Source organism: Uloborus diversus, unplaced genomic scaffold, assembly GCF_026930045.1.
Source record: "Uloborus diversus isolate 005 unplaced genomic scaffold, Udiv.v.3.1 scaffold_561, whole genome shotgun sequence".
Lineage (NCBI taxonomy): Eukaryota > Metazoa > Arthropoda > Arachnida > Araneae > Uloboridae > Uloborus > Uloborus diversus.
The window spans coordinates 14,845-42,783 of record NW_026558749.1 but is presented as its reverse complement, the minus strand read 5'-3'; the positions used below and the strand labels follow the sequence as shown (position 1 = coordinate 42,783).

Sequence of the window (27,939 nt, the reverse complement as noted above, 5' to 3'; positions counted from 1 at the left end):
CTCACATTGAATGAAGTACACTATTGGATTAAAACACAACTTTTCTAATATTAATTATCCGAAATTACAAGTAAGTACAGCTTTTGATCACTTTGTAGCTTTTAGGGCTTTCAAACATAGTTAAGTGTTTAAAAGTGCATTTATTGCTTTTCAGTAACCGTTAGTCTTCTAGTTCCCGTTTACCGTTACTATCGTGAAATTTCCATCATTCAAAACGCTACTAAAAATATCTGTCATTACTTTCTTGAATACTCGATAAGCAGCTTTTATTAATCACCAAAAGAACCTTAATAAAAATCTTTCTTGTGCTTCGTAATTATAACAGAAAGCTAGCAAGAAAAAAAAATCTCTCTCAGTCTAGCTCTTTTTTTTTTTTTTTTGCTTTCTCATTCAAGTGTTAGAATCATTTCCTGTTAGCGGTTGATGCTCGATAGCGTTAGAAATTCCTTTTGGTTTTTTATTTAACTGGTTGAAAAACTTTATGTGCATTTTATTTTGTTCCTCTTGATCAACGTTTATGAAACGATTTTGTTCTTCCGTAATTGTAATATCCCTGAATATTTTTGGCTCATCATGTAAATAATCCATAAGTACAGCTATGCTTCATTTTCGGAATACGTCATGTTTTAGTAAATGTATAATTTCTCACATGTTTTAAATAATTACTCGTTTTTAAATTATAACGTATTTGTGACAGATCTTTGTGGATCTGTCCACACTCCACTCCACTGTACCAAGTGGAGGGGTAGATATTTATTGTTTTATTAATTTTTAACATTACTTTTTGTTAAAAAAAACCATCAGAACCCTGAATTTTTTCACATGTTTTTTAACGGCCCTAGAGTTATTATTCATATTATTTATTTTATGAATTTTTAAGAAAACGGTAAAGATTTCACCGGTCCGCAAAGTTTTTCCATTTGCTTTTACCGCTCCCGTGGGTCAAAATAGGTTGAGAAACACTGAGTTAGAGCACGATCAGATGAATTAAAGCTATGAGCACTTCTTAACTATGTTGAAAGCTCTGAAATATGATCAAATGCTGTAATTACATGTTTTAATCATTCCCAATACCTAGTTCAATGTGAAAATGTCCAAAACGTAGAATATCATAAATCAAAACAAAACTTAAAAAAAGAAAAAAAATACACAACTGTATTCAAAAACGCACACAATACGGGGAAGGGGGGAGGAGGATCTATAGTAAGGGTGCCATTTCTCTCTCCGAAGGTTCCTTTTTTTCACTCCGGCTGTCTAGTTTTTAAAAGGTGCCTGTTTTTCACCCTATTTAGAGGTGCGATTTCGGCTCCGTATTGGGTGCCGCTGGTGAACAAGCGTTTCTCCCTTGAAAGGTGCCGAATGCATCCTGTAGTTTTAACAGTGTATGTTGTTGACAATTTTTACTATAATCCGTACCGAAAATGAACAGGGAAGGTATTTATCAATCATTTGCCGGAACAACCAGAAATATTAGGTAACATTAGATTAGAATCATAGGAAAATAAAAGCGTTTCATAAACGTTTAAAATTTTAATCGAGCGTAACTTATCAATAATTATTATAAGATTCGATATTTGAGTATCCTTATGCGTACAAGATAAACACTAATTTAAAAGCCCTTCTTTCCAATGTCAAGTTTTCCGTCAGATTAAAAACAAAAACGAGTAGATAACTACATTCGCTTCATGCAATAACGCCTAAGAAATTTCCGTTAAGCAAAACACGATGTGAAACTCATGAGTCAAACGCTGAGCGAGAGAGAGATTTATTTTCACGCAGTTTTTTTTTTTCTCTGCCTTTGCTGCTCTGTTAATTCCACTACGTAGTTATTTCAATGAGAAGAAATAGACATTGGTATATAGGCTGCTTACGTCGATGCATTTTTATTCCGGAATTAGCAATTCAATTATCATCCAAATTAAATGTTTTTATTTTTAATGTTGTTGTTGTTCAAGATAGTACTGATAGATACTTTTAGGTAACAGTTTTGCAGGAGATAAATAGCAAGATATTAATTACTTACTAAGGTAAACGGAACAATAAGCAGTTGTCAACATACTTTAATCACTTTCAATATGTTCGAAAGCTCTAAGAGTTACAATATGATCAAATGCCTTTACTTACGCGAGATTTCGAAGATTAATCCACGAAATTTTCAGTTTTGTTCTTCATTCAATGTGAAAGTAAATTTCGTTGCAACTTCCTTCGCTCGCCATTCAAACTGAAGTTGTCGTTGGACGATAAGTCAGAGCGCATGCGCAAGGAGTCGCTCTCCTATTGAATGGTCTTTTAACACTTTTGTTGACGTCGTTCACTCACTGAGGAACCAAAAGCACCTTAACGACACTTCCTAGCCTCTGTTTCACCCTGAGGCACCGTTTTTTCACCCTTGGGTGAAATTCTTTACCCCTGTGGCCAGTGGCGCACACAGGAATTTCTCAAAGGGAGGGTCCATGGGATCGAAAGTACATCATTCTCGTACCTAACTCTAACATGTATATAAATATATTCTTTGATTTTGTTGATTCTCAGGGGAAAAAAAACATTTTTAAAAAATATTTTGAACAATTATTTAGCATTAGTTAATAAAATTATTAATTTATGAATAACAAATACTTAATTAAAATACCAGAAAGCACAAGAATGTTATTTACTTTTCACATAGTTAAAAATGAGCTGATGTGTGCATCACATGACTTCCTTTTACTCCAATTTTAATGTCATTTTCCCATTATTGGCAATTTTAATGTAATTTAATAGTTTACTCTCTAAATATCACCACCAGTGGCCAAATTGAAACCAGATTTTAAAAAAAAATCACCAAATTTGTCGCCAAGTTGGCGACAAAACTTGGTGACCAAAAGACTGGCGATATATCGCCAAGTGTCCGCTAAATTATAACACCACTTGAGTCAAAATTAACAATGATTTTCCCCAAAAAAGGGGCAAAAGACCCCTTTAGAAACACCCGAATGCAACCAAAAGGGGAGGTGCACAACTAGACCCCACTAGGAGTCTACGTACCAACTTTCAACTTTCTAGGACATACTGTTCTTGAGTTATGCGACATAGATACGCACATACGCACATTCATACATACGGACGTCACGAGAAAAGTTGTAATTAACTCGGGGAATGTCAAAATGGATATTTCGGTGTTTATACGTTCTTAGGAACTTATCCGCATGTGGTCGGGTTGGAAAAAAAAAAAACTCCACATTTATTCGGGGGTCAAGCGAAATGGAAATTAAGGCCGAATTTTGAGTGAATTTTTTTTTTTCGCGAATACAATACTTCCTTTTTTGTAAAAGGAAGTAAAAAACAGCGAAACAAAATCATTATTCTAGAACAATTTATGCTCACATACAGTTCGATTTTGTAGTGGAACAAAGAGAGATATAAATTTTATTTTTTCTGATTTATTAAATCAGAAATTATTTTGACATTTGCTCGGAATTATTTTATGCACTACATACGTAGGATTATAGTCAATTAAAAACTCAAGAGCCATGGGAGGGGTCCGGACCCCCTGGACCCTCCCCTTGTGTGCGCCACTGTCTGTGGCACTCCTGGTTTTAACAGTGTAGGGTCATGACCCCTCCCAAACCGTTGATAATATTATCCACTCGCAGTGTGTTCAAACATTTTTTGTAAAATGTAAGAGATTTCATAATCTTTTCAATTCATCAATTATTTTTAAAAGTTAATATTTGATATGCTACTTTTCTTTGCTTATGAAATGAACTAGTGACTTTTATGTCATAAAGAGCCTTATTCCTGGCCAATTTGGAGCATTTTATTGACTCCCAAGCAGTTTCAGAAACTTTTCGCATCCAAAATCATAGCTTCGCTCATGGGGGGGGGGGGGATTCATTCTTCAGCATAAGCCCCCCCCCTAAAATTATAGTCTGTATCCGACACCGCACTAAGGGAGCTTCCTTTTTCTCTTGACTTGACTTTAATTTTCGTGAAGCAAACGGTCTGAAATGGAATAAACTCTCCCTTAAAAAATATTTCGCATAAAGGAGATTTATTGATCACAGAAATTTTTCTATGTAGTGAACATGGAGATTAGCTAAAAGTTTGATACATCGAAAATTTCGGCATAGGGAAGTTCGATATAAGGAGGACGATTGTATATGATTTTCAATTTGAAACATCACTTCAAAAAATAACAAATAGTATAATCATCTTCAAATGATTTTCCCCAATGCCTCAAATCTAGTACCTAATAATTGATATTGTAATGACTTTAGAAGTTTTCACAACTCAGCAACCACATTTTGTTCAGCGGGAAATAGAAGATATGATAAAAGAGAATCAGAGTTCCCACATTATTTTTGAACTTCATTTCCCTTTCAACGCACTTATAAGATTTCTAGAAATCTGAAGACTTTAAAGCTCTTTCTGCTTCATCCATTGTAATATCCTCATTGTTACTATGGTAATGTTGCAGAAGAATGCGTTGAACTCGGGTACATTTTTTGAAAGTGGTGAAGGTACGATATGTTTTATGTTGTCAGTGGCGGCTCTAGGTTTTGCGGGGCCCTAAACAAAAACTTTTTGCGGAGCCCCCGATCAAAATAAATAAATAAATAAATAAATAAATAAATAAATTTGAATTTTGACATCTTGAATTCAAGTTATGTTTTTCGCAATCACGAGTGTGTATGTAGGCGTGTGTGTTTGTGTGTGGGGGGTATGTGTGTTTGTGTCTGTGTGGGTAGTTGTGTATATGAATGCATGTGTGGGGGCGGGGGGGGGGGGTATGTGTATGTGTGTGTAGGCATATGTGTTTGCGTCTGTGTACAGGCATGAATGTGTGGATAGTTGTTGTATGTGTGTAGGTGTATGTGTGTATGTGTTTGTGTGTGTGTGTTTGTGTGTGTGTGTGTGTTTGTTTGTGTGTGTTTGTTTGTGTGTGTGTGTTTGTGTGTGTGTGTTTGTGTGTGTTTGTTTGTGTGTGTGTGTTTGTGTGTGTGTGTTTGTGTGTGTGTGTTTGTGTGTGTGTATGTGTTTGTGTGTGTGTGTTTGTGTGTGTGTGTTTGTGTGTGTGCGTGCGTGTATGTGTAGTTGTGTATATATGCGCGTGTGTGTAGGACATGGATGCAACCTGGAGACGGCTTTCGCTATAGGAGCAGCATCGTGAGGACCCGGTCGACGGTGCTGCTGCAGAGGGTGGTGGTGGGAAAATAAAATCAAAGGACATCAAAACAGTCAAGTGAGAACAATAAGCAATCGTGATTGCTCAAAAAAAAAAAAAAAAAAAACACATAAGGATTTCAGAGATGTCCATCGCAAGAATGATGTCAACCCCCCCCCCCCCCCCCCCCACGAACGAGACCCTTCAAAAAGTGGGTAAATATCTCTAGAAACATCCCCTTAAAGATTTCAGTGACTCAGTTTCAGCCATTCTTCCCGCCTGGTGGGCACCCCTGTTAATTTATAAACAAAACGGAGCTATATTAATATAATTTAATCCTAATTATACCTAATTAAAATTAACAAAACATTTTTTCTCGATACAATCCCACATATACAGTGAAGCATCGTTTATACGTTTTTGAAAGGACTGTACGAAAAAAGCGTACAAACGAAAAAACGTATAATAGGTATAGGTTAATGTGTATTAAAGTTTGCAGGGACCAATTTTTAAAAACGTATAATTGATAAAAAGGTATAAAAGAGAAACGTATAAACGGTGCTTCACTGTATGTATTAAGAATTGACCTTGAAGAGAGGGAAGTGTCAGGAGAGTGATTCAAGGATCACCTTGAATGCGATATAAAATATCCTCAGCTTAAGGGTGTCCGTTCTCCCCCGAGAAAATTTTTGAAAAATAGATATAAAATCCTGCGTTTTGAGGCCCCCTTATAAAGCATAATTCGCACCAGAAAAATTTCAGGGAAAAAATAGACCAGCAAAAAATTTGTATAAGTTTCACACTTTTTCGCAAATTAAGAAAATGCAAAATTTAATTATTTTTTGGTTCGACAAATCGTCGACATTGACTGACGGAGAGAGCAGAAAGGACAACGCATCGTCACTTGCTCCATATCGGGTTTTGGTAGAGTGAATTTTTGATCATCTCCCAAACCGACCAACAATCAAAATGATAATAGTAAAAAATACATAAAACTCGTAAAAGAAATTGGTGTGGACATTTAGAAAATAGATAACGAGAGAGCACATCCTAGTCATTCAAACAATTTAAAGTTTATACACTAGCTAAGAAATAAAATTGAAACACATTTCAAGTAGACTCAAAGACTACAGTCGAGTCCCGACTTACGCGAAGGATGCGTTCCAAGACTCCTCGCGCAAGTCGAAATTTCGCTTTGTGGAAAATTTATGTATACAATTTTTTTAGAAACATACCAAATTCTTTTAGACACTCGTAAACACCCCTCAAACTGCTTTGAGGCATTCCTTAACACATTACAGTTTATTACATAAAGAATTGAGCTTTTACTGTATTTAAAAAATAAAAAAAAAGCTGTTTTATTCAACACTAGCCGCCTGCGGCGACCAGCCGGTCCGCTTTCTTACGCCATTCGCCTTTCCATGCAAGCAGCCACCTACGGCGGCTGTTTGGCTAACTTGTCATTTAAATTTTTACTTCAAGTTGGCCGACTTCGGCGGCTGTTTAAATAAACTTGGCAGCAGTATTAATCAATATATCTCTATCTTTTGTTGTGCCATTCACATTTTTTCGCCAAGATTGCCGCCTTCGGCGGATATCTACCTTTACGATTTATCTCTAAACTACTTATCCATCTCTATTTATTTTAACCTCCCCGCCCATTTCCTGATAAAAACAAAGAACACTCAAAATAAAACCACCTTTGTTTTATTTAAGTAGAGCAAAAAAAAAAGTTATCTTCAAAATTCCCCATAGTGTGCAAAAAGTAGCGTTTGACAAAGAAAAAAAAAATCTCTGTTATTATTGAATTAAATGTGCATAACTATGAAATGTAACGTAATATAGATGCAGCAAAACGTTGCAGCTTGGGGGAGGGGACGGAAAAAGAAATAAATGCAATCCCTATAAATAAAACGAAAAAAGGAAAGAAAAAAAGCAAACACGCGGTCATCACGTCATGAAATGTAGAAGTAAGCTGTATAGTAAAACCAAAAGATAAACATTGTTTGTGATTAAGATTCCATCGTAAATACCGAATCGAAATCCAAGTAGTGACGTCAACGCTTTTTTCGACCGATGCGTGGAAAGACATAATGTGTTCAGCATTAAAAAATTGTTTAAAAAAAAACTATTGCGTATTTTTAAGAACTTTTTTCTTCTGAAGAGGGCGAAATGGTTTTACTATTACCAACTTAAATTTTAGAAATGGGGCTTTGATACTTCTCGCAGCATGATATTTAAAAAAAAAAACAAAACCCAGGAAAAATGCAAATTAAAGGTTTTTTGAAAAATTCATTAAAAATACAAAAATTGCTCTATCTTCAAATTTTTTTCATTCATCATATTTAAAATTGAATCTCCTACCTTATAGTGGAAAAAATATTTGTGTGGTGCGATTGGTTCAGGGTCTGTGAGGTAAAAAGTGCAAAAAAACACATAAAACATTAAATAACTTTTTTTCTAATTAAAATAACAAAAATCGAAGCCCGAGGTGCACATCTTCAGCAAAAACTGCACCTGTATACCAAATTTCATCTTTCTACGACTTACCGTTGTCTCGGGAAGCGCGCCACATACACACACACAAACATCTTATTTTATTACTAGCCGCCTGCGGCGACCAGCTGGTCCGCCTTTTTACGCAATTCGTTTTTTTTTTTGCGCCAGGGTTGCCGCCTTCGGCGGCTGCTTAGACAATTTAGCGACGGTATTAATCAATGGTTTTGTCTATATAACAATATTATCATTCGCCTTTTTACGCTTAAAAAAAAATTGTCGATGGTATTAATCAATCTTTTTCTCTATACATCAATATTAGCATTCGCTTTTTTACGCCAAGGTTGCCGCCATCGGCGGCTGCTTAAAAAATTTTTGTGTTGAATAAAGTATTTTCTCGATCTATCTCTCGTTATGTCCTTTGGAATATTTTTCAGGGAAGGGGAGGGGAGGCACAAAAGGCATACTCTTCATGCAAATTTTGTCGGAAAATAACAAAAAGCATTTCTACTTTTATGTGAAAGCATTGTTTTTTCAAAGTCATGGTGTGGGGGGGGGGGGGGGGCTATTGATCCCCCGTTGAAGTTCCTCTATTTCTTACTGTCCATCTACTGTATCCACCTCTATATTTGTCCACCTTTCTTTCTCTCTATCTATCTATCTATACGATCCAAACATATCTACCTCTGATAGTAATTAACAATCCTTTATATGTAAAAAAAAAAAAAAAAAACATTTTTTGCCCACTTAATATCATCTCTCTATCTACCAAACATAACCACCAATCCCTACAAAAATCATGCAAAAAAATCGCGGGCTTTATTTATTTACTTAAAATTACACGTAAAAAAAGGCTCTATGTTCCCTGTAGTGTCCAAAAAGCAGCGCTTGAAAAAGTTAAAAAAAATCACCGCTTTTATTGAATTAAAATGCGCAAAAATATTTGACCAAAAATAAATATAGCAAACAGTCCAGAAAAAAAAAAAAAAAAGTTGGAAAAATAAAGATCTAAGAAATCTCTGAACGTTAAAAAAAAAAAGCAAACGATTTCAGTTAGGTCACGTGATGAGGAAGTGCGGAACTCAGCCGGCAATGCTTACAGGTCGCGTCGTGTTCTGCATTTAAAAAATTGTAAAAAAAAACTTTTGGGTATTTTTAAAAACTTTTTTCTTCTGAAGGGGGCGAAATGTTTTTACTATTACCAACTAAAATTTCGGAATTGAGGGCTCGATACTTTTTGGAGGATGGGTTTCGAAAAAAACTAAACCCAGAAAAAAATGCGAAATAAAGGTTTTTTCAAAAATTTATAAAAAATACAAAAATTGCTCTATCTTCAAATTTTTTTCATTCATCATATTTAAAATTGAATTTCCTACACTACGGTACAAAAAATATTTGTCTGGCGCGATTGGTTCGGGGTCTGTGAGGTAAAAAGTACTAAAAAGTGCTAAAAATCACATAAAACATTAAATAACTTTTTTTCTAATTAAAATATCAAAAATCGAAGCCCGAGGTGCACAACTTCAGCAAAAACTGCACCTGTATACCAAATTTCATCTTTCTAGGCCTTACCGTTTTCCCGGGATGCGCGCCACACACACACACACACACACACACACAAACATCTTATTTTATTATATGTAAGATATGTATAGAAGATAAATACTTTGACATGCACAAAATGAATGATCGATGGGTGGGAAAGTCATAAAATAAAACAAAAAGGTACGCTAAGTATGTAGTAATAATAAAATACTGCACTATAATATTACTGTACAGCAGATACAATAATAATATTTATGAGTTAAAAAATGAAGATGATGATTATTTATGCTCCATGCTCAGATTGTTGTTCTTATCTAATACATTTTAAAATGCAGTTGCTTCGCCTTTTTTTTTTTATAACGTTTCCATTTATGGCAACAGCCTCTCTTCCCGATCTTTTTAACCCACAATACAAGAGCAGTTTCCATTTTCATAATATTTATTACACTGCAAGCTTCAATATTGAAACTAAGTTCTAAACTTTTACGGATATCTTTTTGGTTTTACTTTTAATAGTAGGTATGGAAGATTCACTCATGCTTATTATGTTGCTATCGTCGACGTTTTGTTTTAGTAGTCAGTAACGATGCCGATACTTCCTTCCAAAAAACAATTCGTGTTGTGGTCGAGGAGATCGCGTCCGCTCTAAAATTCGTTACTCTTGAAAAATTCGCGTTATAGCCATTTTGCGTAAGTTGAATCGCGTTGTAGCGAGAGTAGACTGTAGTTTAATTATTTTCAAGGACTCTAGAACAATTAAACTTATTTAAAACGCTGCTGTAGTTTTTTTTTTTTTTTTTTTTTGCGTGCTAAACAGATTGATTTAAAGAAAGATGAAAGCAAGCAATAACATAAGAACTTCTAAAGTACTGCATTTGGGATTAAATAATTAACAAGATATGAAACATGTGAATCACAAAAAATTATGTGTTACAGAAACGTGAGAACCAAATATTATACATTTTTAATGCAAGGAGTTGAATTTGATACAGTATGGTCTTCCCCCCTTCCAATCACATTCGTTAGATCAAAGTTTTCAAGGTTTATAACTACGTTTTCCCAAATGTTCAAGCTTTTTGTGCACTTGAAAATGAGTTTTTTTTTTCTTTTTCCAACCTTTTTATTTTTTTAATAACGAATCATGCAGTTTTTTGGGAGTTGGAGGTCCCCAGCAAAGCGGGGTCCTTAAGCTATAACTTTTTTATTTTATAGGACAATCCAGTCCTGCTAACAATAATACATTAAAGTAGAGACAAGTGCGGTAGAGTGGTGTGGACTCAAGCTGAATTTATAAACCGAAGAAAAATGAGAAAAATAAATTTCAAACTAGTCCTAGTAGCTTTAGACTCTCGCTTGACTGCTCTACATCTGCAACATCTACTGGACACGATAGAAATAATTTTTCACTCTTTATTTCGGCATATAAATGCAGTTGTCCCATTTCCCCCGCATCTGCAGTCCAGTCCTCTCCGACTCACCTAATTATTGCAATTTCTAATTCAGTACGTAATAAACATTTGAAAAAAAAAAAAAAAGAAACATCATCTGAAATATTGCTGTAAATATAACTTAAAAAGGAAATGTTTTTAACACCGACTCGTAAAAATCTCCCAAGTGCTTTCGCAGGCCCTGCTCATCCTATGTAGCAGAGGCTGAGAATCTCTGTTTCAGAATACATCTAATTGTCAAATCTTAAGGCAAAACCAAAAATACTCAATACCCCACCCCGAAAACAAAATCTGGGATAGCTCTAGGGTTAACCTGGTTCCCAAGGTCCCTGGTTGGTCCAGGGACAACGATAGACCGTGTCAGCCTAAAGCCAGAAACTGGGCCCTGGCCCTTGGTTGGCGGGGAGGGGGGGGGGGGGCGGGGCATATCGGAGTAGTATTAGTGCATGGTTGAAGGGGCATACGGCGGACACTTTTCGTCCTCGTGCGCGATTTATAAGAGTCATTAAAATTTGACATTTTAAACTTTTTATTCATTAATGGCTGGAGTAGAAATATTTTTACATTTTCGCAAAGAAAAAAGTACTAAAGCAAGGAAGTTCTAATTTCCAAGGGGGGGGGGGGCTCGAGTCCCCCTTGCCCCCTATATGGACGCCCTTGCCCCAAATCCAAAACCCTGGCTTTTAAATCGTATTACAAATCTTTTTACAGAAATATGTGAGGTGGTTAAAATGAAAGTTATTCCATTTAAGACCTGTGCTGAATATAAAGATCGTTCGAATAGACGTAAGTCATTAAAACTTGGTATAAATAAATAAATAAGTGCACCAAATAAAGCCAACCTAAGGTTCAGGGCCTAATGTCTTCTGTCGTTTATGATTCAATTTGCTTCAAGTTTTGTGCGTTCTTCAAATGACTCATAAGAAACAGAAAAAAATATATATATATTCCATGAGAAAATTTAAGTTTAATTGTGTGTGTCAGCAGTTCAACAAAAAATGGCGAGTTGGCCTTATTGAATTGAAGAAACAAAATTTTCTGTTAAATTAAATCAGGCAATTTTGACTCTACACTTTTGTAATAACTGTAGTTACACTTTTGCTAGTTGATAACAAACTGCATGTAGATAACGCTTTATGAGCAGTTAGATTTTTTGATGACAATAAATCACAATCTAGAAAACGCTTACTACCTTTCATAGAAAAACGCGTATTGGACTTTATTGGGCTTTCTGACCTTATTTGGCGCACCCAAATTTGGAATATGGGGGGAAGAAATCCGCAATAAGAAACATTAGTTCAAATTTCTACAACCAGGCTAGAAAGTGGCGTATGAAGATAAAAGAACATTCTAGGAACAGAGAGATTAATTTCATCATGGAATTTATAGAATATTGCCATTTTTTTTCAATCTCATTCCCATCGACTGCTATGGTTTGTTCAACCAGTTGTAAAAACTTGCCGTTGAGAATTGCGATTGATAAAGGTGCCAAAAACGCTAATCTGGTGGTCAAAAAAAAAAAAAAAAAAGGAGCTTGTTTTTTGTTGTTGCTCATATATTTCTTAAAGAACCGCTATCACCCCCTCTTGGGGGGGATTACCCCCTTCCCCAAGAGAAAATTCTGGATCGTTAGGACCAACCCTCGCCCTCAAGGAGAAAATTTTACCCACAATAGAATCAACATCAATATGAAGATTTTGATTCAACGATTTTGAAGCTAATCATTAAAAAAATTAACTCTTGTTCTTCTTAATATTATTTTGCTTTGTTTCTTGAGCTTGCGGGGGCCGTGGTAGCCTGATCGGTAGGGCATTGGACTCGGGGCCGGAGGGGCTCGGGTTCGATCCCCGCTGGTCGAAGACCCACCGTCGTCATTAAAGGGGACTGGGCGACGTTAAATATGCTCGTGGTCTCAATGTCCTCCAAGTGAAACGATACCTCTGGGGGTGCTAGTACCAGGTAGCTATTAGCTCTTGGACTAGTTCTAAATTCTCATTAACTGTTCGATCCGGTGATGGTGCTGCCATCTATCGGTACATAAAATAATGGAGGCAAGGCACTAGTATGCAGACCTCGACATAAAAATACAGTTGAAGTCAGTTGTGACTCTTGAATAGAAATAGAAATAGAAATTCTTGAGCTTGCGAGACTCCTTACAATTCCTTTAATTTCACGCAGAGCTCGAAACACCAATAGGCACATAGGACTCGATTAAGATACTGTAAGGCCCTCTAGGCCAAACAGTTTTTCGCTGCCTCCCAGTTGTCAAACCTCACAATTTTAGACACTGACCAGTAGCGCACACAAGAGGGGTCCAGGGGATCCGGAGCTCTCCCATATGGTCTTGCATTCCCCCCCCCCCCGATTGAATACAATTCTATGTATTTTGTACGTTGAATAATTTCAAACAAAGGAATAATTTCAGTTCGAATCAGTGAAAAAATAAAATCCTCCTGTTAAAAGATTTTTAAAAATATTTTACACTTTTCCTAATGAGAAGCAGAATGGTGATTATAAATGAAACGCTGTAATAACCATGTTTTTAGTTTAGTAATTACAAAGTAAAATGAGATTATATGAACTTAAATTCTTTTTTTTTTCATAATGAGAAAAGTAAAAGCGTAAATTATTTTGCTTTCAGGTTCTTTTTATTTAAATATACATATTTCCTTAAATAATGCTAATTATTCATTTAATAGTTTATTTTTTACTGTTTTTCATTCTCGAGAATCGATAAAATCAAGTCGATATGTTTGTCGACGTATTGGGGTATGATATAATAATGAGGTTTTCGACCTTGGACCCTCTTCTTGCAAAATTCCCGTGTGCGCCACTGACATTGACTAAAGCAATTATAGCAATTTAGGGAGCCCTAAAAGTCGGGGGCCCTAGGCCACGGAAAGGCTGACCTATTCAGTAATCAGACTTAGGACGCATGAGACTCGGCCTATGGCCCTCCTATTTCGGGAGCTTCGAAAATTATGTAGACCAATACTTTCGTGGCCATATAAACCCACATTATCAAAATAATATATAACTACTAGCTGTACCCGACGCGCGTTGTTACGCCAACAAAAAAATACATCATTATACTGATTTTCATGACAATCGGTTGAACGGGGCAGAAGTTGCTACTCTGCAGTGCCACCTGGTGGCGAGTGGCTTCAATGAGCATATTATGCACCTTCTCCGTGGAAAAATACATATATATAGCAATTTTCATAATAATCGGTCCAGGTATCAAGTGAAGCCGTGACTATATTCAAATTTTGTACTCACGCAGTTTGCAAGATCAATCAATCGCTAAAAACATCAGATAGAAAAAGTTTTAAATCCCCCCGTTGCATGAAAAGACATAAAACAATAAAGAAAGAATTTATTTGTTCAAACTCAAGAAAAATGGCAACAGCTAACTTCTTATCAATGAAATCTTTCACGCGAATTAATTTCTGCAGCCGATAATTTTATTCGTATTTATCCAATGGATTGTGACTTAAATTGGAATAAAAAAGGAACTATCGATCGGATTTTTTTCGAACTGATCTATAGACATTCCCAGTACCAAAAATAACAAACGGTGAAAGTTTCAGCCAAATCTTCCGGGTAGTTTTTGAGTTCATGGATGACATACAGACAAACATTCATTTTTATATATATAGATAACATTAATTGTCACTAGAGTTTTGATTTAGGCCCGTGTGAATTACTTATAGTCATGCAGTATATAATGTAGCCCAATTGTACAAATCCGCGCAGCCGCTACAGATGTGTTGGGCATACTGCCCAAAAATCTCTAAGCCAGCCTTACCTACTGTCAGTAAAATCTATACACTGCTTCGTCTTCAGAAAAGTAATAACCACGGGCTGTTGCTTTTCCCCATAACATTTACTCGAGCCCATAGCACTCTCCAGAGCATTTTCTTCATAAATTCACGCCATCACAACCCTTCAAAGCAAACATATGCTAACAGCAATTATCTTCTTAAAAATCTACAACGTTGCAAAAAGGCGGGACAGTTTTTTAGGGGAATATCAACGGAGCATTGTCCGCACCCTCTCATAACAAGTTGACATAATAGCCCATATGCATCTCTCGTGACAGAACGCATAGCATTTCACTTTCGAACCGCATCACGCACCCGTGCTCAACAATTGAGGTCGACAACATTGTCCCGGGCGCATAAATATAGTGCGAAAAATGTCTATAAATAAGCATTTATCTCTTAGTGGGGCGTGGTTTGTATTCATGCCCATAAAGATATACACGCATTGGAACGGACCCACAATGGGGGATGCTTTTCGGCTTTGCATGCATTAGTGGGGTGCTAAAGTGCTCACACATGCGCACAATGAAATCATAATGACATGTTGGACGTACCAGTAATGGATGGTATGTCCGCGAGTTGCATAGATATACCTATACTTTGATGGTGACTGATTTGAATAAGTAGAAATAAATCCGAAAATGGAGCCCAACTTCAATTGCTTTCAAAAGCTGTTGAATATTTATAACTTTTTTTAGTAATAATAAGCTATATCATTTTGGAGTTGCCATAGTCTAGTCATTTTTACCAAAAGATGACATGTCTAGTAGTGTTGCTGTCATCAGGTTGACACATTGATGTCGTTGAGCTTGAGAATTATAATGTTCATGTTCGAAGTTCGAAAGCAACACCGAACTTCTTATTTTACGTCAAAGACGCATTACCAGCTCTTTGCCAGAAAGGACCAGTAAAACATTATGTATTCATGAGATTATTTACTTTTTTTTTTAGTTGTTGAAATCGAAATGCAACAATCTCAAAGAGTATTGTACTTCAAATTCTTCCAAACACGTTTTGAAGCTTTGAGAGAGAAAACATTATTATCATTAATTATCTTGCCTCAATTAAACAGCTATTCATTGTAAAAATAACTGTACATTTTTTAAATTACTTGTCTAAAATGGAAGAGTTTGATTTATAAAGATGTTACGTAGCATAAGTGAATCTATTTTAATCATTTGTAGAGCCCGGATGCACAAAATGATAATTAGAATATGCACGCAAAAATGCACTAATAATTGCTGAAATACGCATTGAATATTAAAACGCATGCACAAATAAAATTTCTACTTCCGTGGAAAAAATTTACCACAACTGAATAAAGGTGTGTTAAACAAAGATTCTAGTTAAGAATTTTTGACTGAATGCCCCCCCCCCCCCCGTGTCCCCAGTAAAAAACCTTTTTTTTTCATTGGCAAAAAGAAGTGACAATGTCTTTCTACGAAATAACTTTTTATGAGTCGCCTGATTTTCTGTTCTTTGTGAAGGACAGTTCTACAGTTGAACTCTGTTAATACGACCACGGTTAATACGAAATCATGGCTAAAACGAACACTTTGTTATATTAGTTTGGTTTACTATTTAATTACATAAAAAATATCACGGTATTACGTAGATCAAAATGAAAGTTTCGGTTAAGACGAACCTCTGCTATTCTGAAAGAGTTAAAGCTCATCACACCTGTTGACTTTTGTACTGGTCAGTTTGCTTGGGGATAAAACCGTCTATCATTTCATTTGGGTATTGCCATCTGTTTTACTTAATACAAATTACTGTCCCACTATTTCCGACCCTTCTATTTAGTCTCTCCTCGAATATCGATAAATCACGTTATTTCATACCGTAAACTGGCTTAGCTTTTTCTAGTTCGCGCAAGAAAAAATTTCGTAGTTTCTATCCTGCCTGGCTGTCCGCCGTTTTTTATAAAATTAATGCTGCTTTATTTGGTAGCCCATTAAAAGCTAAAGATGGGAGAGCGTAAAAAGAAAAACTCTAACAATTCGTGAAAAGACAGACATTATAAATGAGTTGCAAAGCAATTCTGTTTTAAATTTACATATGCATTTTTTATTTTTCTCCATATTACTTATTCACGGATGTTACGAATAACGGTTAATACGAACAAATTCGGGACAAATTTTTGGCAGTTAGTATTGTAATAATTCAGCAATTCATTGAAATCAGAATTTTCTTACCTGATTCTTTTCTTTCGCCTTCTAAATCAAAAGGTCACCACTTAAAGATACCAAAAAACTTTAATTACACTCACGAACACTTGACAACACGGAAAACAATACAGAACGTAAGCACACATAGAACAACTCGTTACATATTTTCCTTCACACTCATCTGTCTCTACATCGGAACTCGCTTCTGCCGGTTCGGCACAGAAGCGCCCCCTCACGGTTTTAAAGTTCAATCTGCAACATCCTCCGGGGCCAGAAAGTTCGTCAGTTGACGAAAAATGTCTCATGGCGAAGCAGACAGTTCTAAGGGACATAATAGTTGCACTGGTCTCCTGATGAAAGTTCCATTGGAGAGTCTCAACGTGCAGGCCCGGACCCGTCCATCTCGTCCAGGATGCATTTCTGTCACAACGGCCATCTTCCAAAAAAGTCTGGAGGTGTTACCGTCTCGTATCAAAACCACTGTGCCTTTTTCGATATTCACACAGCCACTCACTGACTTAGATTGATGAGCAGACCTTAGTTCAAGAAGATACGAGGATTTCCATCTATTCCATAAGCTGTTCAGGAGATCTTCTTGGTACTTCCGTAATTTAAGCAGCTGGGAAAGAGAGGAGCTGATTTCTTTACCAGCCTGAGGAATTGTCAGCAATCTTCTTCCTATAAGAAAATGCCCTGGTGTAAGTGGTTCTGGCTCATGGGGATCACTAAAAACGTATGTTAGGGGTCTTGAATTGATAATGGCTTCAACCTCGATCAAAATTACTTCCATTTCCTGAAACGAAACTGAAGTTTTCCCTAATACTCTTTTCAGTGACATCTTGACAGATCTTACTAAGCGTTCCCAAAAACCACCCCACCAGGCTGCTCTTTCGACAATAAATTTCCACCGAATAGCCAAGTTGCTAAATAAATTTCGAGTTTCTTCATCTTTCATTATCTTCCACAGCAGATTTAGTTCTTGTTTTGCTTTATGGAATGTCTTGGCGTTGTCGCTGTATATGGTTTTACAAATTCCTCGTCTTCCAATAAACTTTCGAAAGGCCTGTAAGAATGTCTTCGTAGTTAAGTCTGTTGTCAATTCTAAGTGCACTGCCCTTGTTACAGCACAGGTGAATATCAGTACATAGGATTTTTTTGATACGTTCTGATCTTTAATATACAAGGGTCCCATGTAATCCACGCCAGTAACCTGAAATGGATATGCTTCGGATATCCTATCGGCTGGAAGAGGTGCCGGAGTCTGAGTTGCTGGCTTCGCCCGCAATTTTTGACACAAATTGCATCTGTAAATAATACTTTTTATTCTCTGTCGGGCTCTTAAGATCCAGGTCTTTCCTCTTAGCTGAGTTAAGGTTTCTGACACACCTCCGTGTTTTACTCTTTCGTGACAATCCATAATTATGAGATTCGATAGAGGACTCTTACTAGGCAACAAGATGGGATGCGCTTCTTGGTAGGACATACTGGCATGTTGCAAACGTCCGCCAATTAAAATGATTCCTTTCTCATTTAAAAATGGATTAAAGGACTTAATGGGAGATGTTGTCGATAATGGTTTACCTTCTCTCAAAGCCAAATATTCTTCAGGAAAGTTTTCCATCTGAGTAAATTTTATCCAGTACTCCTCCGCTGATTGAAGTTCTTCCGAAGTTAACGCTTCAGTTCTCTTACCGCGAGGATTTTTCGTGTTGAAGACGAATCTTTTAATCCACGATGTTATTCTCAGTACCTTATTGAATTTACTGAATTTGTGTAGATCAAAAAGAGCTCCGAATTCCGTACTTACATGGAGATTAGTTGCTTCCTGAAATTCAGATTCAAAATCAACTTCATGAGACTCTTCATTGATTCTTTCTAGCAATTGATCAGAGTTCTTCCTTATCCATGGTGGTCCTTGCCACCACAGTTCTTTATCCTTCAAGGTAATTATGTTTTCTCCTCTTGATAGTAAGTCCGCGGGGTTTTCAGTTCCAGGACAATGATGCCACCACTCAGGAAGGCAAATCCTTTTGATTTCTTCGACTCTATTTCTTACAAACATTTTAAGTTTTCTTGTGCTTCCCTTAATCCAGTGTAATGTTATCATGGAATCTGACCAGAAGTAAAATCCAACGTTTTCTGGAAGAGTCAGACTATTTCGAATGTACTGGAACAATCTTGCTCCTATGAGCGCTGAAAGAAGCTCCAATCTTGGAAGAGTAATGTCATGTATCGGTGCAACTCTTGATTTTGAGGCTACTAACGTCGTATTATAATTCCCACTTGAATCTCTGAAACCTACATAAATTACAGCCCCATAGGCCTTTTTACTAGCATCTACAAAACAGTGAAGTGTCCAATCAGACAATTCTTCCATTTTGTTCATCGAAGTTAAATGCCTCGGTACTCGAATTTCATTTAAGTAATATAGCTCTTCGCACCAATTTTGAAAGGTGTCCTTCAAGTCCGGTGGAAGCGGATCATCCCAATTTAATTTTCTCTTCCAAATTTCTTGCAAAAGAATCTTTCCTCGTACTGTAAATGGTGAAATCAGTCCAATAGGATCAAATACTTTTCCTGCAGTTCTTATAACACCCCTCTTGGTTGCTTTCAAATCGTGTGCACTTTTCTCACTGAGCAGCTTTTCATTTTCAATGCTCAGAAGGTCTTGCTTTGAGTTCCAGCAGTAGCCTAGAATTTTGCAAGAGGCAGAGTCGTTGATGGATTCTTCGCGCAATTTAACTTCCAGTGCTTCAGAATTCGTTCTCCATTTTCTCATGTTGAATCCAGCTTCTCTCAAAATACTTTTTACTTCTAGATGAGCTTTCAATGCAGTTTCTTCGTCTTCTAGACTATGGATAAGATCGTCAACATATAACTTATTGTTCAAGATGTAAAATGCATCTGGATAATCTTTTTTATATTTCTTTATGTGATGTTTTATTGTAGCACTAAGCAAAAACGGAGAGGAACTTGTGCCAAAACTGACACGCGTCATTCTTAAAATTTGCGATTCCATATTTAAATCTTCCTTTAACCATAAAAATCGGAGCGCGTCTCTATCTTCTGGAGCCAATGCAATTTGCAGAAAGGCTCCCTCGATATCTGCTGTTAAGGCGATTCTATTTAACCTAAACTGCAAAAGCAATGCTAACAAATCTGGAGTAAGGTTTGGACCAGGATGTAAACAGTCATTGAGAGAGAGAGAACCAGGAGCACAAGACGACGCATCGAAAACTATTCTCATTTTAGTTGTCAATTTATCTTCGCGGATGACTGCTTGATGAGGCATGTAGAAAGTCTTCGAAACATGATCATTTATGTTACCCTCCACCTTTTCAGCAATTCCTTCCGTAATATGCTTCGTTATAATGCCTTTATACTGATCAAGAAATTCAGCATTTTTCCTAAATTTCCTAACTAGTGTTCGGAAACGTCCTTCAGCATTGACATAGTTATCGGGCATTAAAATGGCATTTTCATTCCAAGGAAGGTTTACTTGATAGCGTCCGTCAATCATCTTTATAGAATTTTCGAACTGCTTCAGTACTTCATCCTGTTCAGAAATTAAATTATCATTCGCTGCGATTCCCAAACTTTCTAAATCAAATATTTTCTGTAATATATCCCTTTCTTCTGAGTCAACATTTCTAACGATAGCCTTCATTATTTTTATTTCTTTTGTAAGAGTATTTCCTAAAAATTCTGACCCATTAAACACATATCCCAACTTCGTTTCTATTCCTACTAAAGATCCTGGCAAGCGTTTTATTTTCCCTGTGACAATATTCCAATAATAATCTGAACCAATTAATAATGATACTTTCGAATTATCAGAACCAGATATATCAGCCATCGGTATATTTCTTTGTTCACAGAGCTCCGATATTTCTTTCCCTGGGCTTTGGATTATTGCCTCTGAAATGCATGGAGTTTCAATCGCTTCCAACGATATTAATTCTTTCGAATTAAAAACACTTTTCAAGTTGACGCGAACTCTTTTTCTCCAAACAATCTTCTGTGTTCTTGAACCGAATACATAAATCTTTAAACGCTCTTCACCTACTACTTCTAATTTCAATTTACGAGATATGTTTTCATCAATGAAACTTCGTTCACTACCTCCATCAAATAAACAACGAAGTCGTAATTCGTTTTTGTTTTGAATAAGTAAAGCCTCAGCTGTCTGCAAAAGGATCCTTTTTCCCCCCTGACTGGAATAATTCACAGCTGAATTGGCGCCTGGGTCCGTTTCTTTTGATTTTGTTTTTTCTCTCTCAGCGTATGATTTGCATTTTGTTTCGTCTTGCTCGCAGAGATAACGGCTATGTTTTTTGTTACAATTCGAGCACCGATTGCGATCCTTGCAGTATCGTGAAATATGGGATTTTTTCAAACAATTAAAGCAATATCCCATACGCAGCAGTTTAGCCTTCCGTTCGTCTATAGATAAGGGGCAATTTTCTATCGTGTGATTTTCACTGGAACAAAATAAGCATGCATTTTTTATTGATGCGTTTAAAGTCGCAGCTGTTGGGAAGCGTTTATAATTTTCGTATTTTCTGTAAGTCGCTTTATTTTTATCAGGTTCATCCGTTTTGCGAAACAAATAGGTTTTCTCGCGTGTTTCTATTTCTTGTTTCAGAAATTCTAACAGTTTAGAACAATCCCATGATTCTTCTTCTTTAGTAGAACGGTTATACCCTAAAATAATATCATCAGGGATCAACTTTACTAAGACTGCAAAGAGAATCCCACCATAATTATTTAGTTCTACTCCGGCTGCCTGAAGGCTTCTAATTTGAATCATACAAGTATCATGTAATTGTCTTAATTCTTCTAAGTTAGAACTTGATCTTACTGGTGTTAAGCTCAACAGTTTGTTGACATGTGAACGCACGACTATTTCATTTTTACCAAATCTTTCTTTCAATAGATCAATCGATAAATCATAACTGCTTGGTGTTATTGGTAAACCTTGTACGCATTTTAAAGCTGAACCCTTCAAAAATGATTTCAAATAGTTAAATTTGTCAACTTTCGCTAATTGGTTGTTTTCGTGAATAGCTCCCTCAAATTGTCCCCAGAACTCCTGCCAATTTTCGTGTTTGCCGTCAAAATGTTCAATTGTTAGTTTCGGCAATTTTATGTTAGGATAATATGCATTAATAGGTTTTCCAGGAACACTGGGCTTTTCTTTTACATTTTCTTCAAAGGTTAAGGAGTGTTCATGTTCATTTTGTGAATCAATTTTGTTCTCGTATTTATGTTTCCGTTTTAGATATCTATCTATCTTTGATTTGGAGACTTCAAACTTTTCACGATATTCTAAAGTTCCTGCAATTTCAGTTTCGAGCAAGGTTAAATCCTCAATGAGATCTTCGATTTCCGAATCTAATTTCAAGATCAGTTCGGATTTCTCAATTAACTCACCGCGTAAATCTTCCAAATCATCATCGTCTATATTATCTCCACTGTCAAGTAGTTCGGTTACTTTGTTTACAATTTTCGTTAAAGCCGATCTAATGGTTTTCCGTTTAACTTTGGTTCTTTCTAATTTAAGATCTTGTTTTTTTGGATCCTGTTCTTTAACTAATGACATTTTTTTTTTAGGCTTCCGGTAATTTCGGCACCATGTAATAATTCAGCAATTCATTGAAATCAGAATTTTCTTACCTGATTCTTTTCTTTCGCCTTCTAAATCAAAAGGTCACCACTTAAAGATACCAAAAAACTTTAATTACACTCACGAACACTTGACAACACGGAAAACAATACAGAACGTAAGCACACATAGAACAACTCGTTACATATTTTCCTTCACACTCATCTGTCTCTACATCGGAACTCGCTTCTGCCGGTTCGGCACAGAAGCGCCCCCTCACGGTTTTAAAGTTCAATCTGCAACAAGTATTAACCGAGTTCAACTGTATTTGTTTCTAAATATTGTGAAGTTGAAAAAAAAAAAAAAAATAATAATCCAAGCAAAAAACGCCGTAACATGCAATTATTGCAAAAAATATCATTTTATGCATATTATACACTAACGTCAAAAGAAGAGAAAATATGCAATTGCATATGCACATATGTATTTTGCAAAGAGTCCGGACTCGAACCATTTGCAAAGTCTTTGTCTAGTTGTTCTCTGCGTCCCAGAATACATTTCTTTTAGATGCTGCAGAACTAAAGTGTCATTTTTTTTTCACTCCAGGTTTCCCGTATCTACCACTATTTATGGTTTAACCAGTTGGATAAGACCCCGAAGACAGCTTTGACTTTTTGATCCAGACCAGAAACCGAGCAATCCTTCAGCTCCAGAGGTATCGTTTCACATGGCGGACTTTGTGACCCATATTTAACGTCCCCCACTCATCATTAATGAAGACGGTGGATCTTCGACCGGCTAGGATCGAACCCTGGATCCACTAACGCCGGATTGGTTGAGATGGTTTGACATCTCAAGAAGAAGTTAGAATCTGTTACAAAAATAATCGCTACATTAGTTGGAGTCGAATGTTCTAAAATGCTCGGAGCTGGAGTCTGAGCTGGAATCGGTCATTTCCCCTCCAACTCTGCTGCTCTGGTTTTAAAGAGTCTTAGCCTATTTTGGAGTGTCCTTCCTGGTTTTGGTCAAATCAGGAAAAAATAAATAAATAAATAAAATTAATTTGAATTTTGACATCTTGAATTCAAATTATGTTTTTCGCAATCACGAGTGTGTGTGTGTATGTAGGCATGTGTTTTTGTGTGGGGGGGGGGGGGGGGTTGTGTGTACGGGTTATGTGTTTGCGTGTTTGTGTCTGTGTGCTAGCATAAGTGTGTGGGTAGTTGTGTGTATGAATATGTGTGTGTGTGGGGGCGTATGTGTATGTGTGTGTGGGGGTATGTGTATGTGTGTGTAGGCATATGTGTTTGTGTCTGTGTGCAGGCAGGAATGTGTGGGTAGTTGTGTGTATGTGTGTGTATGTATGCGTGTGTGTATGTGTTTGTGTGTGTATGTGTATGTGTGTAGGTGTATGTGTGTGTATGTGTGTGTGTATGTGCGCGTGTGTGTGTGTAGTTGTGTATGTATGCGCGTGTGTGTAGGACAAGATGCAACCTGGAGACGGCTTTCGCTATAGGTGCAGCATCGTGAGGAACCCGCCTGTCCACGGTGATGGTGCAGAGGGTGGCGGTGGGAAAATAAAATGATAGGACATCAAAAACAGTCAAATGAAAGCAATAAGCAATCGTGATTGCTCAAAAACGTAAGGACTAGTAGGTCAAAACCAGGTTTACCTCTTGGGAAAATTCTGGATGTGCGCCATTACCTCTCAATCCATTTCAATATAGCACTGCTGAAGTTTTAATATTGTTACAAATTCTGTAAATAGTAATTATTTTTACGATTGATTTGTTGTAATCTAGCTAAATTTGGCGTTTATTAAATTATCTTTATTGTTACAAATTCTGTAAATAGTAATTATTTTTACGATTGATTTGTTGTAATCTAGCTAAATTTGGCGTTTATTAAATTATCTTTCACATAAAATTATTGTAGTAACGTAATCTGTAAATAGTTTCTTGTAATGAATATACAGCCCCCGTACATTTGGATGAAGTATATGGGCCCCTCATTTCTGAATGATAAAATTTGTGAATGGAAAGAAATAAAGTTTAGAACGGCGTAGGATTTTCTGGAATATCTGAGAAGCTCTCTTTCGATGTCTATAAATAGCCGCGCCGCATGATAAAAAGTCAGTCTCGATTGAGAATTTGTACTGAGAGTGTATTAGCTTCGTTTATAGCGAGGCATTTCGTTGTGTTGTTTTTCGTATTTGGAAGTAAATACGTGTGTAACCGTTGAGTTTACGGTGTTGTGTGATATTTGCTTAATTGCTGATGATTAGTTTAGCAGTTGTTAACGATCTTTCCTGTACATAGTGTAAATAAAGATCCTGTGTTTTTCTTAAGAACTGTGTCGTCCTTTCAAGAAAGTTGGAAGTCGCACCGGAACTCGTAACATTATTGTAAAACAGTATTCAAGTTCAAAATTGGATTCTAAATGATGTTTGGAGCTCCTATGCATGTCAGTCAATTCACGTTTTTTCCAGGAGAGTGAAAGAGGGCCCACCCAATACATATTTTTTCGGAAAACAACATTGGTCAATCCCACATATCGTCGAATCAGAGCAATAGTAATGTATCTTACTGCTGTTTCTAAGATTGGAAGTCTTACTATTGTTCCGAGGCGACGCTATGTGCAAATAGATTGATTTCTCAAAACCAGGAGGCAATGGTCCGTATTTGGATGTAAATACGTGTGCCATCGTTGAGTATACGGTGTTAATTGATGTTTGCCTGATTGTACATAGTGTAAATAAATCTCCTGTGTTTTCTCAAGAACTGTGTCGTCATTTCAAGAAAGTTTGAAGTTGTATCACGAACGCTTTACAATATAATTGTCGTCAGCATTGATTAAAAGGGACTGGGTATGCAAACCTAAACTTCACACTGTAAAAAAGAATTTGTTCCTTTGAGCACTTAACAAAAAAAAAGAAAAAGAAAAAAAACCCCGCAGTACTACGAAAAAACTTTTAGGATACTGAAATTTCAAAAAGGTTTCTAGTAACGACACACAGCGTTTCTTAAGAAGAAGCTGTATCGGTAGCTAGACAAATTTATGGAATTCCAGTTTCTTCTGTTAGTAGTTCGTTTTTTTTTTTTCAGAATGAAGGATCTTAAACGGAACCGTTTTAAAACCTTTTCTCTTATAGAAATAGCTCTTTAAACTGGAAAAAAAAAAAGTTTTAGTTCAACAAATCTTCCAGGCTCCGAAATTTCACCAAACTCGTTTAAGGTGCTTTGAAAAACATTTCAAATCATTCAGTTCACTTCGAAAAAGTTTTCCCGAAAATCAACGCGAACCTATCGCCACTCATAAGCAAACAAACGACATTTTTCATTTTCATTTTTCGTGCTTATCCGTCGAAGCAAAACGCGGACTTTTCCATCACAATCCAAACTTTTCCGAGGACATCAGTTCCGCAGAATTCTTTTCTTTCCCTTCCCTGTGCAATTTTTTTGACTGGTATAAGGTTTCTTGCACAAGCATAAAAAGCGCCGAATCACAGAAGTGAATTACATTGTTCGGCCTCTCCCTCCGAGAGTAATTTTGTACACAACTGATGTCATTTCTCCGGTTTTATACATATATTTTACTTATTTACCGATCCCTTTTTTGTTAGCTTCCAACCCTCAATTCGTTTAATGTAGTCTGAGATATTTGTTCTGTCGGTGACAGCCCGTTTTGATGGAGGATGCTTGAATGCGGGAAGTTTGGCGGCACTGCCGGTGGAGGGCGCTGCCAGTAATTGGGATCTTTCACGCGCGAGTTGAGAGGAAATATGGATATCAAAAGATGGAAAATGTAAACGAGAAGTTGAATTTTTAATCTCAGAGTTTTCTTTTGTTCGGGTGCTGTGTTGAAAATTATTCTTTTCAACGCTTTTTTTCTTTACTTTTCTTTTTTGCTTCTCTTGAATTGTTTTCAATCGCTTTCTTCATAATGGCGGTCAGATTTAATTTAGCTTTCTGCTTTTACTTTTAATTCCGCTAAATAAATGACTTAGAAGAAAAGTGTTTAATTTTCTCTAAGAGGTAGTATGTAAGGGAAGGTGGGGTTGTAGTACCGCACACATTAGCTTCTAGTGTTCAAACATAACTCAACCGAACGTCCGAACTTGATTACATAGCACGCAAAAATTTAAATTGCAAGTTGTAAACCAACTATAAAATGAAATTTCTTTAAAAAAAATGTTTGTATCAAGCAAAAAAAAAAAATTAATAATAACAATAAAAAAATTAATTTGAATTTTGTCATCTTGAATTCAAATTACATTTTTCGCAATCACAGGTGTGTGTATGTGTGTGTGTTTGTGTGTGTGGGGGGGTATGTGTATGTGTATAGGCATGTGTGTTTGTGTCTGTGTGCAGGCATGAGTGTGTGGCTAGTTTTGTGTATGAGGGTTTGTGTGCGTGGGGGCTGGGTATGTGTATGTGTATGTAAGCATATGTGTTTGCGTCTGTGTGCAGGCATGAATGTGTGGGTAGTTGTGTGTATTTGTGTGTATGTGTAGGTGTCTGTATGTATGCGTGTGTGTATGTGTTTGTGTGTGTGTATGTGTTTGTGTGTAGGCAGGGGCGGATACAGAAAAATCTTTTGGAGGGGGCACGGGAAATTGAATCCCCCTCCCGCCTTCGATGTTTCATAACAAAGTTTTGACTTTATTTTTAAATGTGCGTGTTTATTTATTTATTAATTAATTAATTATTATTATTATTATTATTATTATTATTATTATTATTATTATTTTAGGATTTAGGTCAATGAATCTACTTCTAAGTACATGAATATTATGCACTAATATACTTTGATCGAATGTGGACGGAATAGATCTTTAACGTTTTAAGCCATTTAAATACTAAACCCAATATAATGTCACCAAGATGCTAGACAATGAGCGGCTTTACCTAGGAGCATTGTCATAATGATTATAACACGAGGGCAAGGTTATTAAATAAACCCATACCGCTCTTGAGTTTTTAAAAATTAATTTAATCATAACTTCATAACATATATGTTTCACAGAAGAATTCAGTAACTATTTCTGTGTGAATTTCAAAACAATTGCAGATTTGTTCTTAAAGCCATGATACAGTTGAGATAACATATTGATACTACATGCCGTTTCTATTAAAAATCATGGTTTTTCTAAGAAACTACAACTACCACATGATTTCTTTCATTTTGCATCTTTTATTAGCTGAAAAAGAAATCTATTATTTCGCAAATAGGTTCCTAGATCAAAATGACCCTTTTAGGTACGCCTACACATTTAAAAAAATGCTAATTATTGCTTCCATCAAAGAAGAATTAATGAAAGAATCGCGATAATGCGGTCTCTTGAAATTGAAGCCAATGAGTTAAATGTATTCTGCAATTCTGGGCATCTGACTCCAGTAATACTTCTTTAGCAAACAAAAATGCTTTTATTAAAAATATACTGTGTGTGTGTGTTTTGTGTTCTTTTTAATTAGCTAGGTAAAAAGAGTGCAAAGGAAAGGTCAGCTAAAAAGTAATAAATAAAATAGTGAAATTAATTAATCCTTTTTGGGGGGCACGTGCCCCCTCTGCCCCCCTAAAATCCGCTACTGTGTGTAGGGGTATGTGTGTGTATGTGCTTGTGTGTGTGCGTGTGTGTATGTGCGTGTATGTATGCGTGTGTGTGTAGGATATGGACGCAACCTGGAGACGGTTTTCGCTAGAGGAGCAG

General features: G+C 36.4%; 1 protein-coding gene across 1 annotated transcript in view; it reads right to left on the bottom strand.

Annotated features, from left to right (window-relative positions):
- Positions 1-19,622, bottom strand: part of LOC129233627 (uncharacterized) — a 35,807-nt gene extending 16,185 nt beyond the window's left edge. The window contains exons 1-2 of the mRNA XM_054867601.1: positions 18,206-19,622; positions 17,143-17,302 (exon numbers count right to left, since the gene is read on the bottom strand). Of these exons, the coding sequence (XP_054723576.1) occupies positions 17,143-17,302; positions 18,206-19,622 (1,577 nt within the window). The remainder of the gene's footprint in view (positions 1-17,142; positions 17,303-18,205) is intronic.
- Positions 19,623-27,939: the final 8,317 nt, after the last annotated feature.